At 37.9% G+C, this 15,682-nt stretch overlaps 1 protein-coding gene across 10 annotated transcripts in view; it reads left to right on the plus strand.

Annotated features, from left to right (window-relative positions):
* Positions 1–15,682, plus strand: part of LOC107541990 (bromodomain adjacent to zinc finger domain protein 2B) — a 294,279-nt gene that overhangs the window by 191,952 nt on the left and 86,645 nt on the right. For all 10 annotated transcript variants that reach the window (XM_016220936.2, XM_087819826.1, XM_087819830.1 and 7 more), the window contains 10 exons: positions 453–707; positions 1,643–1,857; positions 2,709–2,783; positions 3,606–3,849; positions 9,809–9,871; positions 10,818–10,962; positions 13,111–13,766; positions 14,203–14,476; positions 14,650–14,805; positions 15,191–15,351. In XM_016220936.2, coding sequence (XP_016076422.2) covers positions 453–707; positions 1,643–1,857; positions 2,709–2,783; positions 3,606–3,849; positions 9,809–9,871; positions 10,818–10,962; positions 13,111–13,766; positions 14,203–14,476; positions 14,650–14,805; positions 15,191–15,351 — 2,244 coding nt within the window. The remainder of the gene's footprint in view (positions 1–452; positions 708–1,642; positions 1,858–2,708; positions 2,784–3,605; positions 3,850–9,808; positions 9,872–10,817; positions 10,963–13,110; positions 13,767–14,202; positions 14,477–14,649; positions 14,806–15,190; positions 15,352–15,682) is intronic.

A 15,682-nucleotide genomic window follows, 5' to 3' on the forward strand; every position in this document is an offset into this window, starting at 1 on the left:
ATAATACATCATCTGTACATTGCATGTTCACCACCCCAAGTCAAGTCTTCTTCTATCATCATTTATCCCCCCTTTCCCTCTCCTACCTTTCCACCCCCCTTTCCCTCTGGTAATCACCATGCTGTTGCCTGTGTATATGGAAATATTTATTTCTTAATGTTATCTAAATTTTGATTCAGCTATATAACCCATGCTTTATCAGTATGTAAGTTAATTAAAATTAGTGTTCTCTTTTGCAGATCTAAGTTTATATTGTGTTCAACCAAAATTTATTGATGGTTACTTGAATTCTACATCCTATGCTTAGTACCCTGGGGTTGCAGAAATGCACCCAGGGAACTCACAATCCAGAGGGAAAATTACTGGTACAATACAAGAGAAAGAAAGATAGCAACTTAAGAAGATATCAGATCGTGGCTTTTAAAATTTATTTCATTGTACTTTATTTTCAGCCTTTGCCAGAGTTGCCTCGTATTCCAGGACTTGTTCTCTCTGGAAGTACATTTTCAGACTGTCTCATGGTGGTGCAGTTCTTACGAAACTTTGGTAAAGTTTTGGGCTTTGATGTGAATATTGACGTTCCAAACCTGAGTGTTCTTCAAGAGGGATTGCTAAATATAGGGGACAGCATGGGTGAAGTGCAAGACTTGCTTGTGAGGCTCCTCTCAGCTGCTGTATGTGATCCAGGTCTAATTACGGGATACAAGGTAAAAATAAAACAAAATACAAAAGTTTTTTAAAATTTGTACTATCAGTGTATTGATAGCTGGCTGTAACATATTAACAGAAGATTGTATAGACTGTTCCAGTTTTTTCTATGTAACGTTAAATAGAGATTTGCTTCAGGTTACAATTGGTACAAACCTAGACAAACCTGCTTCATAAAGCCTCAGGCATGGAGCTCATTCCCAAATTATTCTTTTTACCTCTAACTTATCACAAAAAACAAAATGATTTAAGGAAATACCAAGTGATATTCAGCAAAACAGAATTCATAATTCATAAAACAGAACTTCTGTGTGCCTTCTGAAGTTATACTGTGTTCTCTCTAAATCACTGAGTAACTGAGACTAAGCAAGGCTCCTAGAGAGCAGCATGTTAAGACTCTACTGCTCAGTGGATGATACTCAGTTAAGTTCAAAGTTATCTTCATTCCAATTAAGGTACATATTTCAGTCAGCTTTGCTATAGGTAATATTGTAGAGAGAGAAGCTTCCAGGTGCACCTGTTACATTTTCCTTCATCTCCCTATCACTCAGTCTGCCAGGCATAAAACCCATGATGCCACAGAGCCAGACGACACAGTAATAGTGCTTTTCAACCTCCTATCCCCTCCTCTCTCTAATGTCTACGTAAAGCCTGAAAACCTTGGGACAGTTTCTGTAGTCAAAGACGGTATGGTAGAAAATTTCTACCCATGAGTTTATATACCTGACTTTTAACCAAGAGTCTGAAGGAGGAATAGAAATATTATAAGTATTTGAATTGTCTATCATCTCACCTGTTTTATCTCCACTTTATCATATGAATAAAGCTGTTGTCAGTAATATCTAGATTATATAATACCAACATTTAAGAATTATATTGTTTTATATTATGAATGGTTGTGACCAATACTGATAAAAATGCCAAAATTTTATAGGCCAAAACAGCTCTTGGAGAACATTTGCTGAATGTTGGTGTGAATCGAGACAATGTTTCCGAGATTTTGCAGATTTTTATGGAATCCCACTGTGGACAGACTGAGCTTACTGAAAGCCTGAAGACCAAAGCTTTTCAGGCTCACACTCCAGCACAGAAAGCCTCAGTCCTGGCTTTCCTGATCAACGAGCTGGCATGCAGCAAGAGTGTGGTGAGGTAAGCGTATGTCCAGACTCTTCTGCTCATTCTTTTCTGTTTTGCATTTGTCGTTTCACAAAGCAAGGTAGATTGCTTACAGAAAATTTCAGTTATAGTCTAGCACAAAGAAAAAAATAAAATTACACTTAATCTCCCCATTCAGAGATGACTAATAATAAATTTTAATGTATTTCTATTGAAAAGAAAATTTGGATCAGACTGTATATAACATTTATAACCTGTTTTATTGATTTAATACTTTTTAATTTATATAGTGAAATGTAAAAATATTTTTTCTTGCTGTGGTCCCAGCATCCAGTACTGTTGGAAGAATCCAGGATTTTAATTTTCTTCACATCTTGTGATGATAGATGACAACCTGATTTTCTTTAGGATCCATTCATAGAATTATCTAGCTACTTATTTTATTATGTTATAATGCAACCTTAATATTTTTAGTTTATTGATGTATTAATTTGTACTTAAAAAAAATACTTAATCTCATTTAAGAGTCAAAGTCAGTCCCCCAGTCTAGTATTTCAGGATTTGGTGAAAAAGTCCATGTACATTTTGTTCTTGCTGTTAATTATTTTACAGATTTTAATCATGTTACTTCTAGTTCTTTACCTTTTTTACAAAAAGAATCAATCCAAATATTTCAGAGCCATGCATTTTTATTGTTAGCAGACATTTTAAGTTTTCTGTACATCTCTTAACTATGCTACTGTGTTCTTATAATTTTAGCTTGTTTTTGTTATTCATGGAAATCATCATTTGTACTTACCAAAAACCGCATCAGTTTGCTTACCATACTAGTGTATTGCATAATGGATTAATTTATGTTTTCTAATCAATTTTTGCATTGGCAGTGAAATTGACAAGAACATTGATTATATGTCAAACTTGAGGAGAGATAAATGGGTGGTAGAAGGTAAACTTCGCAAGTAAGTCCTTTTTTATTAAAATTAATATGCTGCTTTCCCTTTGTACAAGTTCCCCAGTAAAATATACAAGATACAAAGATAGAATTTAAACTTTATTTTGCCTAAGAACTAGAAAAGGTAGAGTTTAAAATTAAGATGAGATATGAAATTAATAAAACTCAGGACCAGAATTTACAATGAACAAAAGATATGAGATTTATTGAGCTCAGATACGTCAGATTTAGAAGAAAGGCCATTTGTCTTTTTTCTTTCAAAGAATTCAGCAATCACATTTTCTAAGATTGTTGTTGCTATCAGGTTACTTTTGTCATAAATAGAATCTGTTTGGAACTACCACCCTTTTATTTAATTGCTTTCTAATTAAAGTTTGCTTTTACAGAGAGTCTAATGTATCCAAATATATTCAGCTTTAAAACTTAATTAGCTTTCTTCCAGGAAATATGCTGAAATTATTCCACTTCTATGTAAAGAGGGTAGTTCTTTGTGGTAATTTGAATTGAAATTTATTCCGTCAGATAGTATGGGACCAGGAATTACCACTTGGCCACTGCTAGACTCAGTCCTTTCAGCTTTCTAGCATTCTTTTTTTTCCCCTCTTAATGTGTCCTAATTCCGAAGATGCCTAGAATTATTCCTGAAAGTTAATATAGTCTGTAATTTCTGGAAACATATTTATTTCTTTAATTCTAATTTTTATTGTCACTGGTTTATTGCTTACTGTGAGAGAAGCACCATTAGGCTTTTTTGCTGAAAACTCACCTATGCTCCTTAGAAAGTATAGAAAGGCGCCTTTCCTTTCATATCACCTTTTTATATTTAAAGGCTCAGAATCATTCATGCGAAGAAAACAGGCAAAAGGGACAGTGCCGGCGGCGTTGACCTTGGAGAAGAGCAGCACCCGCTGGGGACGCCCACCCCGGGCCGCAAGCGACGGCGGAAGGGGGGCGACAGCGACGACGAGGACGACGAGGACGACGACAGCGACGACCAGGCGGAGGACGACGAGGACGACGAGGACGACAAGGAGGACAAGAAGGGGAAGAAAGCCGAGGCCTGCGAGGAGGAGGTAATGGCGGCGGGGGGCCGCCAGTGTTTTACTGAGACCGCATGACCCTGAAAAACAGCACGGGGCGGGAGGCGGGGGGGGGGGGCGGGAGGCGGGGGGGGGGGGCGGGCCACGGGTTTGCGTCTTCATTCCACTCGGACGCTCACCCCCCTCGGCTCCGTCACCTGGAAACGATCCCGTAACCGCCTTAGGGTCCCCGTGACGGGCCAGCTATGGAGCAGGGCGCCCCCAGCGGCGGGCGCGCCGGCAGAGGGAGCCGCGTCTTCTCCTTTGGCAGTGACCTCCGAGCTCTCGCGAGACCCGCGCCAGCCCCTGACTCCAGGTTCTCCCTTCCGTCCACGACGCACGGCCTCGCATCCGTACCCTGCTGCCGTCTTCCTAGCGTGGCCGGGGTTTGCGGAGCCGCTGTGTTTCTCGAACACCAGTTTGTTAGGCGTTGCCTGGCTGTAGACACTTTTGATCAAAGATGCATAAGGCGCTCTAAGGCCCCTCTCAGTTTACAGTCTCACTGGGGAAGGTTTGCAACGAGGAGCCGTAACGCGCTGCGTGTTCACCGCTTTGGCGTGGTGTGTGCAGTGCGCCGGGCAGGTCAAAGGAAGGGCGCCGAACCTTTCCGAGGAGTAAGTTCTCAGGGCTTTCGGTACCGGCTGGCCGGCGCTGCGAGCCGGGCTGCGTGTTGCCGCGGGAGGGAGGCAGGGGACCGGCGTGAGCGAGGGCGCCGAGGCCGGAGACCGCGGTGTCCAGCGAGGACTTGCAGGCGCTCCAGCTGCGAACCAGGGTTTCATACTTCGTTGGCGATAGGAAGCGGTCAAAGGGTTGTAAGTAAGGGGACATGGTCAGCTGGACTTTTAAGCGGCTCACTGTGTAGCTCCGTGGAAGACAGGAATCGGTCTGGGAGGGCGAGACGGGAGGCTGGTCAGGAGACACTGCAGTGGCTGAGGTAGTTGTGAGGGGTCGACTCTCGGCGGCGGCCGTTGAGATGAAGGGAGGGGAGAAGGACTCGGTGAGCATTTGGGAGGAGGCGCGCGCAGTGCTTGAGATGGACTGTGTAGGCTGGCGGGGAGGCGGGATGGCTCCCAGCTGTCGGGCGTGGGGGGCGATGGCTGCCTCTACCCGAGGCAGAGATAGCAGGAGGAGCGGAGGGAATAGATGACGGGGGTGCGGGGAGGACGGGTCACTGAAGACAGGAAGTGATGGTGGCTTTATTTTCACATGTTGCGTTTGAGGTGCCTGTGCAGGAGTTCAACATGTAGTTGGATTTCAGAATCTGAAAACTGAAGAAGAATTCAGTCTTGAAAATATAGATGTGGAAGTTATTAGCACACAGACACTAGTTTAAAATCACGAGGTGGATAAGTTTGCACAAGGGAATTGCTTCAGTGAATAGAGCAGTGGACTGAGGTTGAAACCCTAGGAACATCGCTATTTAAGAAGAGCCCAGAACACTTATTGTTGCAAATGAAACAGTCAGACAGGTGGGAGATTTCTGTAGGGGGGCAGGGGTCTCCCAAGTCCACTTCTAGAGTTACTGATTCACTACAAGGGCAAACAGAGCTCAGCATGTGGTCGTGCTATGGCTGTGAATCATCATAGCAATGGGAAACAGAGCAAAACCAGCAGAGAGAAAAGGCATATGAGTCGAAGTTCAGAGGAAACCAGGGCTAAGCTTCCATGAGTCTTTTTCCAGTGAAATCGCACAGCAGTTCTCCTAGCTGTGACTTGTGATACATGTGAAATGTTGTGTACTGGTGCAGCTCATTATGCTCGGTGCTCAGAGCTTTTGCTGAGGACTGGTCACAAAGGCACCCTTTGTATACAGCATGTGCCAAAATTCCAGGCTCCCAGAAGAAAAGCATTGTTAGCACAGTTTAGGTCCAGCGTGCCAGTTTTATTAGTTAGGGTCAGGGAACCCTCAAATCCAAGTTCCCAGACACCAGCCAAGTGCCAACCTTGTAAGCAGGCCTTTCAAAAGGCAGTAGTCAGGCCTGCAGTGTTAACTGTTTTCTATACATATAGTAATAACAAAAATCAAGAAAATTGAACTTTTCAAAAATGAGGGAACAATAAACAAGCATTAAGGCAGCAGGAGTCTCTTGAGGTGAGGACTGAAAATTTTCAGTGGATTTGGCAATCTAGAGGCCAGCACAGTTTCATTAGAGGCGTGAGAGCGGAAACCAGGCTGTGATTGACTGAGAGCAATAGAAAGTGAGAAAGTGAAGATGACTGTTTCAGGCCTTGCGCCTCAGAGGAAAGGGTAGGTCCTAGAGGGGGACAAAGACCAAGGATTTTTCAGATGTGGAGGACTTGAGATGAATTTTAGTGGAAGGGAGAGTCAATAACATGAGAGAGGGGTGTTGAAGATTAAAGAGATGAAGAGAATAATTAATGGTATAAGGTCCTTAAAGATGCTGGAAGGTATTCAGTCATGGCGAAGGGGCTAGCTTTGAACACTAGGCTAAAGGGAAGAAGGCAAGGCTATAGAGGCAGGTGTATCTGTGTGTGTCTGAGGGAAGCTACCATAAGCCATGGAAATGCACATGTGTAAAAGAGAGATAAAAGTTGAAGTTCACCTTCTACCCTAAAAGAATTCTAGAAATATTGATAGGGCTACAGAATGGTACTAAAAAAACAATGTACAGCCAACTATTCCTTCTGCCCCCAATGCCAGGAGTATTCAGCTAAGGAAATCTGGAAACAACTCTTGTCCTTTCTTGCATCAACTCAATAGTGCTAGAGAAATAAAGAAAGAAGACCTAGAGGGATAACTTTATTGATGGAATATGTGAAAATATCTAATCAAGACCAGTGATAGGTTACTGAATCAAATTTTTTACTGAATCCGGATAATAACGTAGAGGTACTTATAAGATCATGTACTACTCAGTTCTCTTAAGTAAAAATAGCATAAATGTAAACTGTTTTCATAAATCCCTCCCCAATGTTATATTTTAAACCAGAATGACAAAAAAATCACTTTACTGAGCTTTATACACACTGAAAAGGAGACTACAATGAGATTCCTTGCAGAAATTATTTCATAATTGTACTTTTGAAACCACTTGATCATATAATTTTATGCTGTGGCAAATATAGTGAAGTATATATAATTTGGGTATTAGAATTGTAATTATCCAAACAAAAGATACCATTTATAACCAATCTGCTTCATTTGGCAAGTGGAGCTATTTCCATAGCAGGAAGTAAGCATTTCTGATCAATATTAATCAGCTTTTCACAGAATTGGCATCCTTTTTCAGCACTTAATATTACAAATTGTTTTAAAGTGTTGACTCATAAATTCACAAACCTCTACTGAGATTTCAGTGTATTTTACTGGGTAGTTATCTCACTAAATTAGAATTTATTTACAGATATTACCTGTTTCACCTGGAGGGAGATAAAAACTATTAAAAATTGTTATTAATGATTTAAAAATTATTAATTTTCCTTAGACCAGATACGTCATTTAATGTAGTATTTTGGTTTTTTTTAATGTGTTGAATTATAGAGTTAGATTATAGGATTTCATTGATGAATATGCTAGCAAATGTATATGTTGTTATTAATGTGAGAACACAGTTTAAAAACTTTTAAAAATAATAAATATTTTAGGATCTAAGAAGCAAAATTAGCATTTCCTTTAAATGAATTGAGAGTTAATCTTTATAAAGAAGAACTGGTAGCCCCTTATTTATGTCCTAATAAAATAAAATATTAACTGTTTAATCAACTTGATTAATAAGATAGGCACATTACTCCTTCAAAAATATGTTTGTCCTTTTGATTAAAGTATGGGTACAGTGTCTGTTGTTATACTTCTTAAAAAACTAATTGCAGTTCATCTCCCCATTGAGAGTCATGTGATCCCTTTCAATCAAAAGATACTGCCCTTGACTAATTCATAGCCCTTTGTCTCAAAGATAGAATCTCTCTTCTCCTCACTCTATTCCTTCAACACATGGATTCTTTCCCTTATACTTAGATTTGTGTGGAAACCTATGTGAGCTTTAACCTTGCGAGTTAGCGTGTAAGAATTTATGTACACAATTAATTCTGACATATAGGGGTATGTAATGGCCTTCACTTTGGGTTGGGAAACTATGGAGACCACGGCTTGAATGGATTCTGTGTTCTTAGTTTTGTTGTTGCTTTTCTCTCTGGTCTTTCAAATTCCTCCATGTCTCTTAAAACTGTAAGAACTATTAGCTAAAACTTCATTAGATAAAACTTTAATAGACATTTAGTTTCTTTTGCATCATAGGAAGAGGCTTAGAAATGGCAGTTAGTTAATTTGGCTGATACATAGCAACTTTGATGTGTTATTTCAAATATTTGTAGATCATTTAGATATGAAAATGGATATCTATCTGAGATTCAGGATTCAAGGGTCATTGAGCCTGTTTTCTTTTCAGGTTTCATTTAATCTCCAATAGAAATTATGTACCTGTTAGCACAAATAATATGCCTAAATGCCTTTGTAACATGGTCCCCTAAATTTGGATAAGGAATGGATAAATGAGAGATAATGGTAATACTATTGAGGTTTTCCTTTCATTTCCTTTTATTGGGGAGAGAATTATACTGATGTAGAAATATCTGTTCATGATTAGTTGGTGGCAAGTGTGGCTTTTGAGAAATGCTTATAGAAAATAAACATTAAAAACAAGTTCTTATTTTTTTAAACCTAGGATGTACCTGCATCTTCTCATTAAAGTACAATCTTGAGAAAGAATATTTACCCATGATACACCAGCAACTCTGCTCGTTGATTTCAGATCTGTTCTTATTTAGTTTTCACAAAAATCCCATGTTACAGATAATGTTACCACCAATTTACAGTTAAGGAAACAGTCTTAGAAGAGTTAAGTAATTTGCCCATGAAATAGTGCAGCTAAAATCCAAAGGTGCACCTATACCTTCTATTACTTCATGCTTTTCCTCTAAAACATATAATTTGGGGGTAGTTTTCTTATATTCATTGTCTAGAATGAAAAATTTCATTTAATCACATGTACGCATTTATTAAATCAGTACTACATATCGTAGGGGTTATTTTTCTTTTAAAAGCTCAATGTGTTCAAAATATAACTTAACCTTCTTTGCTCTAAAAGTGACTCAGTTTATGGTACCAATATTTTTGCAGCCTCCCAGATTTAAACCCTTAACATCATAATTTACTCCTTCCTTCATCTCCCTCACCCCTCTCTGCTTCATATCCATTAGTTGCCAGGACTTAATAGTTCTAACTATTTAATATTTCTTATATCTATTTGCTTTTTAAATTTTCTTTTTCCCTAGTAAGGCCCACATCCTCCTTCCCTCTTTAATCATGGCAGCAGTCTAACTAGATTTGGCAATTCTAGTCCTTTCCCTGCTCCAGGCCATCTTACATCTATTACCATATTATCTTTGTAAAGCATAGTTCTGATGTTTAACCTTCCTCAAAGGATCATATCAGTGTTCATTGCCAAGCATTTACAGCACTAGACAGGTCACTCCTGAACTCCTCTTTGCCTTATCTCCCACCTTACCTTTTCATCTACCTTTCATGTCAGGATATGTCAGACTTTTTCTAGTATGCTCTGCCCTCTTTTGTCTGATTAATCAATTCCTAACCATTCTTCAGTAGCTAATTAAAACACAACTTCTTCCACGTACCCTCTCTCGGTATAGATTCCCAGTAGAAGTCATCTCACCCTCCCTTGAACTCTATGATTCTTAATCTCTACCTCTCTGAGGTCCTTATAGCATCCTAATGTTGTGTGGTTTTTACTTTTAGTGGAACGTTTTATGTGTCTCCCTACCATATTATTAGTTTATGGAAAGCAATATCTTACTCATTTCCATAGGGCCTGTCCTAGTGCTTTGCATATAGGAGGCTTTCATTAAATATTTTTTGATCAATTGAATAAATACATCTTAAAAACAGGTAAATGATACTGTATTTTGTTATGTATAGGATGAAGGTGACCAAGCAGCAAGTGTTGAAGAGCTAGAAAAACAGATTGAAAAACTGAGTAAAGTAAGCACTTTCAAATTACAATTTTTATCTTTTTTGCAGCATTTTAAAAATCTGCCTTGACAGAGATTAGTTTTCTGGCTGCTAACAAGCTTTTTATAAGTAATTAAAATGTGGAGCTCTAGAAACATTCTCAGTTAAACCTTAAAAGTTTAATGCCAAGGTTAAAAGCCTGCTTCTTTAAGACGTGGTGCTAAACTTAATCCCGCCCTGTATTCTTCAGCTCATCATTTAAATATGAAATCTTATCTCTTGGAATTGATAACTTTAAAAGTTAAGTCATATTTTATGGTAATAGTTTCAGCATCTTATGTTTTATTTTACAATAATACATTTGAATTTTACTTGAATTGAATTTATAAAATATTTATGTACTTCTCATTAAAACTTGAATTTCAGTAACATTAGTGAAGTTTTGGATGAACTTCTTGTTAAAAAATGAGTTTTTTAAAGTATTATGAGGTACCTGTATATTATACCAGTATTAGCTTCATCACAAATTTATCTCAAAATTTTGTCATATGTTGCCTAGCTTTCAACATGAGTATAAAAATAGGCAAATACAGATATGGTCAATTACATAGACGAGTATTAGTTGTTATACACTGTAATCAATAGAATTGGGTCAGTTTGCTTTGGCTCAATAAAATACCTGATAACATTGCTTAGTATCAAGTATAAGACATGCTCCATAAGATACCTGATAAAATAAAACTTAACCTTTTTTAATCCATGGCATCAAAAATATTCCAATTATCTTCAAGATAATTTCGATCTTTATAAATGTTACTGAAATTGAAGTCAGATGTGTAATACTTAGTTCGTTTGCTATCTTTTCCCAGTAGTGAAATTTATCTGCTCTAAAGGCATGATAAGTGTAAAGTTGCATATATTAATTTTTGAAGTACTTAACACCCATGACTTAACTGTATGCATCATTTTTTAACAGCAACAGAGTCAGTACAGAAGGAAGCTCTTTGACGCTTCTCACTCTTTACGTTCGATGATGTTTGGCCAGGATCGTTACAGACGTCGGTACTGGATTCTTCCCCAGTGTGGAGGGATTTTTGTAGAAGGCATGGAGAGTGGTGAAGGTAGGAACTATTATAAAATAAGAAATCAAGATAATATAAGAAATCCTTACTTTTTCAATATATTTTGTGCTTCCAGTTTGCTTTATGGATAAACATCGTAAAACTGATTCACATTCCTTTTGAACTCATAATGTCTGTCTTATTCACAAATATTCCTTTTCTGTTTATGATTTGTCTTCTTCTGCTCTTTCTGACACCATACATAAACTATTCTTTTTCTTATTTAGTGGACAGAGATCTTCACCTGTATTATCCTTTAGAGTTTTTGCTCCATTTCTCTTCTTTCCCATTGTCAAATTTTTAACTTGTGGTTTATTCTTTTTTTTTTTTTTTTTAATCCTCACTAGAGGATATTGTTTCCATTGCTTTTTAGAGAGAGTGGAAGGGGGAGAGAGAGAGGGAGAGAGAAGCATTGATGTGAGAGAGACATATCAATTGGTTGCCTCCCGCACATGCCCCAACTGGGGCCAGGGATCCAGCCTGCAGCCAAGGTACGTGCCCTTGGCCAGAATCAAACCCGGGACCCTTCAGTCCAAGGGCTGACGCTCTGTCCACTGAAGCAGACTGGCTAGGGCAGTGGTTTATTTTTTAACCTATGCAACAAGCATCCATCTGACAGTATCTCTGGAGGTATTTTGCCCAAATCTAAGACTCTCTTTTTTTGAAGGGGTTCTATTCTTTTATTAGTTGAGGCTTGATTGAATATAGTTTGATCATTATTAGCTAATATTTGTTGAGTATCTGCTGAATACATGAAGATGTTGGAGGTCTGATAAAGTATGATCAGAGATGAAAAGTGGATGGCTATTGCCTGACAGGCATACTCAGCAGCTGAGCATCAACCTAGGATCCAGGAGATAGCAGTTCGATTCCTGGTAGGGCACATGCCCGGGTTGTGGGCTCAATCCCCAGTTGGGGGCTTGCTGGAGGCAGCCGATCAGTGACTCTCTCATCATTGATGTTTCTATCTCTCTCTTCCCTCTCCCTTCCTCTCTCTGAAATCAATAAAGATATATTTAAGGGAAAAAAAAGGAAAAAAAATGTGGATGGCTATTGGTGCTTCACACACATCATCTGGGAATTCTTTTAACAGTTTGGTTGCCGTGCCTATCTCACATCTGATACAGGCTCAGTGAGCTTATGACTCACTTTTATAACTTTCCACCTGTGCCCTGCCTGGGGATTGAACCTGCAGCCCAGGTATGTGCCCTGACCAGGAAGCAAACCTGCAACCCTTCAGTGTACGGGATGATGCTCCAGCCAACTGAGCCACACCAGCTAGGGCTAAACTTCCTTTTTTGAGTTTTCTGTTACCACACATTTAAAGTCCAAAGATACAGATAAAAGATCATTTATCATTTAAAGCATTGTTTATATTAATGAATAACTGGGGCCTACTTACAGGCATCAATAGAAGGTTGATTATATAAATTAATGATATGTTCTATTGAGTACTCTGTAGCCATTAACATTTATAGCATAGTTATATATTTATTGACACATCAGGATCTTTAACAGAGTATTATTAGGTAAAACATGTAGATTAGAATGTCATGTATATATAATAGGATTTCCTTTTTAAAATTTGTAGGTTTAAGTGTGTATATGTGTACACAGAGAAATTCTGGAAGGATTTATACAAAAATGTTAATAGTAATTTTTGCTATGTATTAGAGCTTTTAATATTTTTTATATTTTAATTTTTTGTAATGATTAATTATAAAATTACATTAATGTTCCAATGTTCAAAAAATCTAGTCTATGAAAAAGGAAAAAATGGAGAGTATTAAGTATCTTAAAAAGTTTCTTAAAATGCGTATGCATAGCCCTAGCTAATTTTGTCCAGTGGTTAGAGCATCAGCCTGTGGATTGAAGGGTCCCAAGCCAAGGGCACATACTTCAGCTCAATCCCAGGCCCTGGTCAGGGCGCATGCTGGAGTCAACCAATTAATGTGTCCATCACATCAATGTCTCTCTCTCTCTTTCTCTCTTCCTCCGTTCCACTCTCTCTGAAAAGCAATGGAAAAAATATCCTCAGGTGAGAAAAAAAAAAGTAAGAATATAACTTGAAAAATTGTACTAAAATATAATTATAGTATTGTTTGATCTGGAATAACTGATCTTCATAATACTTTTCAATTTTTGTAGGACTAGAAGAAATCGCAAAGGAAAGAGAAAAACTAAAAAAGGCAGAAATTATTCAGATTAAAGAAGAAATATTTGAGACTTCTGAGGATACTTTAAATTGTTCAAATCCAGATCATTTGGAACAAAAGCAAGATCCTAAAGAAAAAGACAACACAAATCTATTTCTTCAGAAACCTGGCTCTTTTTCAAAATTAAGCAAGCTTTTAGAAGTAGCCAAGATGCCTCCTGAGTCAGATGTAATGACCCCCAAACCAAATAGTAGTGCAAATGGGTGCACATTGTCTTATCAAAACAGTGGAAAACACTCAGTGGGCAGCATTCAGTCAACAGCAGCACAAAGTAATGTGGAAAAGACAGACTCTAATAATCTATTCAATACTGGTTCAGGCGGTCCAGGGAAGTTCTACAGTCCTCTCCCCAATGACCAGTTGTTAAAAACACTGACTGAAAAGAATAGACAGTGGTTTAGCCTTTTGCCCAGAACACCTTGTGATGACACTTCGCTTACCCATGCCGATATGCCAGCTGCTTCTGCAGCAACTCCTCAGTCACAGCCACCATCTAAGTCACCTTCGCCTGCCCCAGCTCCTCTTCTTGGATCCTCTTCTGCCCAGAATCCCGTTGGCCTAAATCCATTTGCTTTATCACCTCTCCAGGTTAGTACTGCTAAATGTAGCTCATTTTCATGTTGCTTTATTTGGTCTTTGACCTCATTAAGATTTTCACTCAAGAGGAATCAGTTGAATATTTGTAATATTATCCCTGCAACACAGACTGAAAACTGAAGAGAGTCAGAATTGGTACCACCAAACTTCATCAGAATTACTGATTTCTAGTCTAAGTCTAAGACAAAGGCTTTTTAATTACTTTTTAACTTATTACCGTTATAGTATATCTAAAAGGAAATTACTTTGCAGAACTAATAAGAACATGGAATTTAACATTGCTGCTATTATATTTAGTTTTCCTGTAATTGTGATAAGTGAAAGAATAGGTGTGTTTTTTCAGAATTAAAAAAAAAATTCAGATTCTAAATTCATTTTTTTCGAACTTCATAGATTGTTCTACTTTTAAATTGTTTTTTTTTTGCAGATGAAAAGTGGAGTATCTATGATGGGACTCCAGTTTTGTGGGTGGCCCACTGGCATGCTTACTTCCAATAGTCCATTTACATCACCTATACCTAGCCTGGGATCAGGGTTGGCATTATCTGAAGGAAATGGTAATTCATTCTTGACTCCCAATGTTGCTTCAAGTAAAAGTGAATCGCCAGTGCCACAGAATGAAAAAGTCTCTTTAACTCAACCTGCAGCTGTTGAAGTAGCAAAACCAGTAGATTTTCCTAGCCCAAAACCTATTCCAGAAGGTAGGTACATTGAGATGGTAGGTACATTGACTTCATGTCATTGTTATAGATGTCTATAACTGAATCTTTCTTTGATGATTTTATACATAGTTATAAAATCTTTTCATTTGCATTGTACCATTAATTCGTATTCAAAATATTTGTAAAAGATCTGTATATTTATCTTGACTTAGAAATGCAGTTTGGTTGGTGGAGAATTATTGACCCAGAAGACCTGAAAGCTTTGCTCAAAGTGCTGCATCTCAGAGGAATAAGGGAAAAGGCATTACAAAAACAAATTCAGAAACACTTGGATTATATTACTCAAGCCTGCATCAAAAATAAGGATGGTATGTACCTAAAAGAGATTTCTGCAATCTTGCTTAATTATGAGAATTAATTTTTTTATCTTTAAGACATAATTTTGTATGTTTTGACTCTTAATTTATTACTAATAGGCATTTTTTTTCTATTTTGCTCAAACAAACAGTAGCTATTTACATTTATTAAATTGGTATTACTTTCTTGTGATTTTTTATAACCTGCAGGCATACTGTTTTGTCCTTAGAAAAGTATTCCTACTTTGAAGGGTGAGCTGCGTGCATATGCTCAAGTAACATTTGTGTGTATTGAGTTACATGTACCTACCTGTTCACTCTGGAATTTTAGTCACATTCTGGAAGAACTCGTAGAGGGGTAAAGTAGATTTTAAAATTCATTTCTTTTCAAATGTAGTTGCTATTATTGAATTAAATGAAAATGAAGAAAACCAGGTAACTCGAGATATTGTGGAGAACTGGTCAGTGGAAGAACAAGCACTGGAAATGGACTTGAGTGTTCTTCAGCAGGTAGAAGATCTAGAAAGGAGAGTTGCATCAGCAAGTTTGCAAGTGAAGGTAAAATTGACTTGGAATAAAATCTGTCTTTAGGATAATGGAAGGTAACTAATATTTATTACATGCCCTATATGTGCCAGATACTATGCTACACGTTTTCACTTTATCTCATTTAATTCTCAAAACAATCCTGAATAAATGTTCCCCATCTGACAGGTAAGGAACAAGGCTCAGAGTAAGTAACCTGCCAGTGGTCATGCAGAAAGTGACTAAACGTGGATTCAAACTAAGTCTGTCTGACTCCAAAGCCCATGTTCTTTTTACTAGATCTTGCTGCCTCCTTTATGGTATTCAGAAATATCGTTTCTAGTACACAGTTCTTAACCACAAG

Source organism: Miniopterus natalensis, chromosome 8, assembly GCF_054644295.1.
Source record: "Miniopterus natalensis isolate mMinNat1 chromosome 8, mMinNat1.hap1, whole genome shotgun sequence".
In the NCBI taxonomy this organism is placed as follows: Eukaryota; Metazoa; Chordata; class Mammalia; order Chiroptera; family Miniopteridae; genus Miniopterus; species Miniopterus natalensis.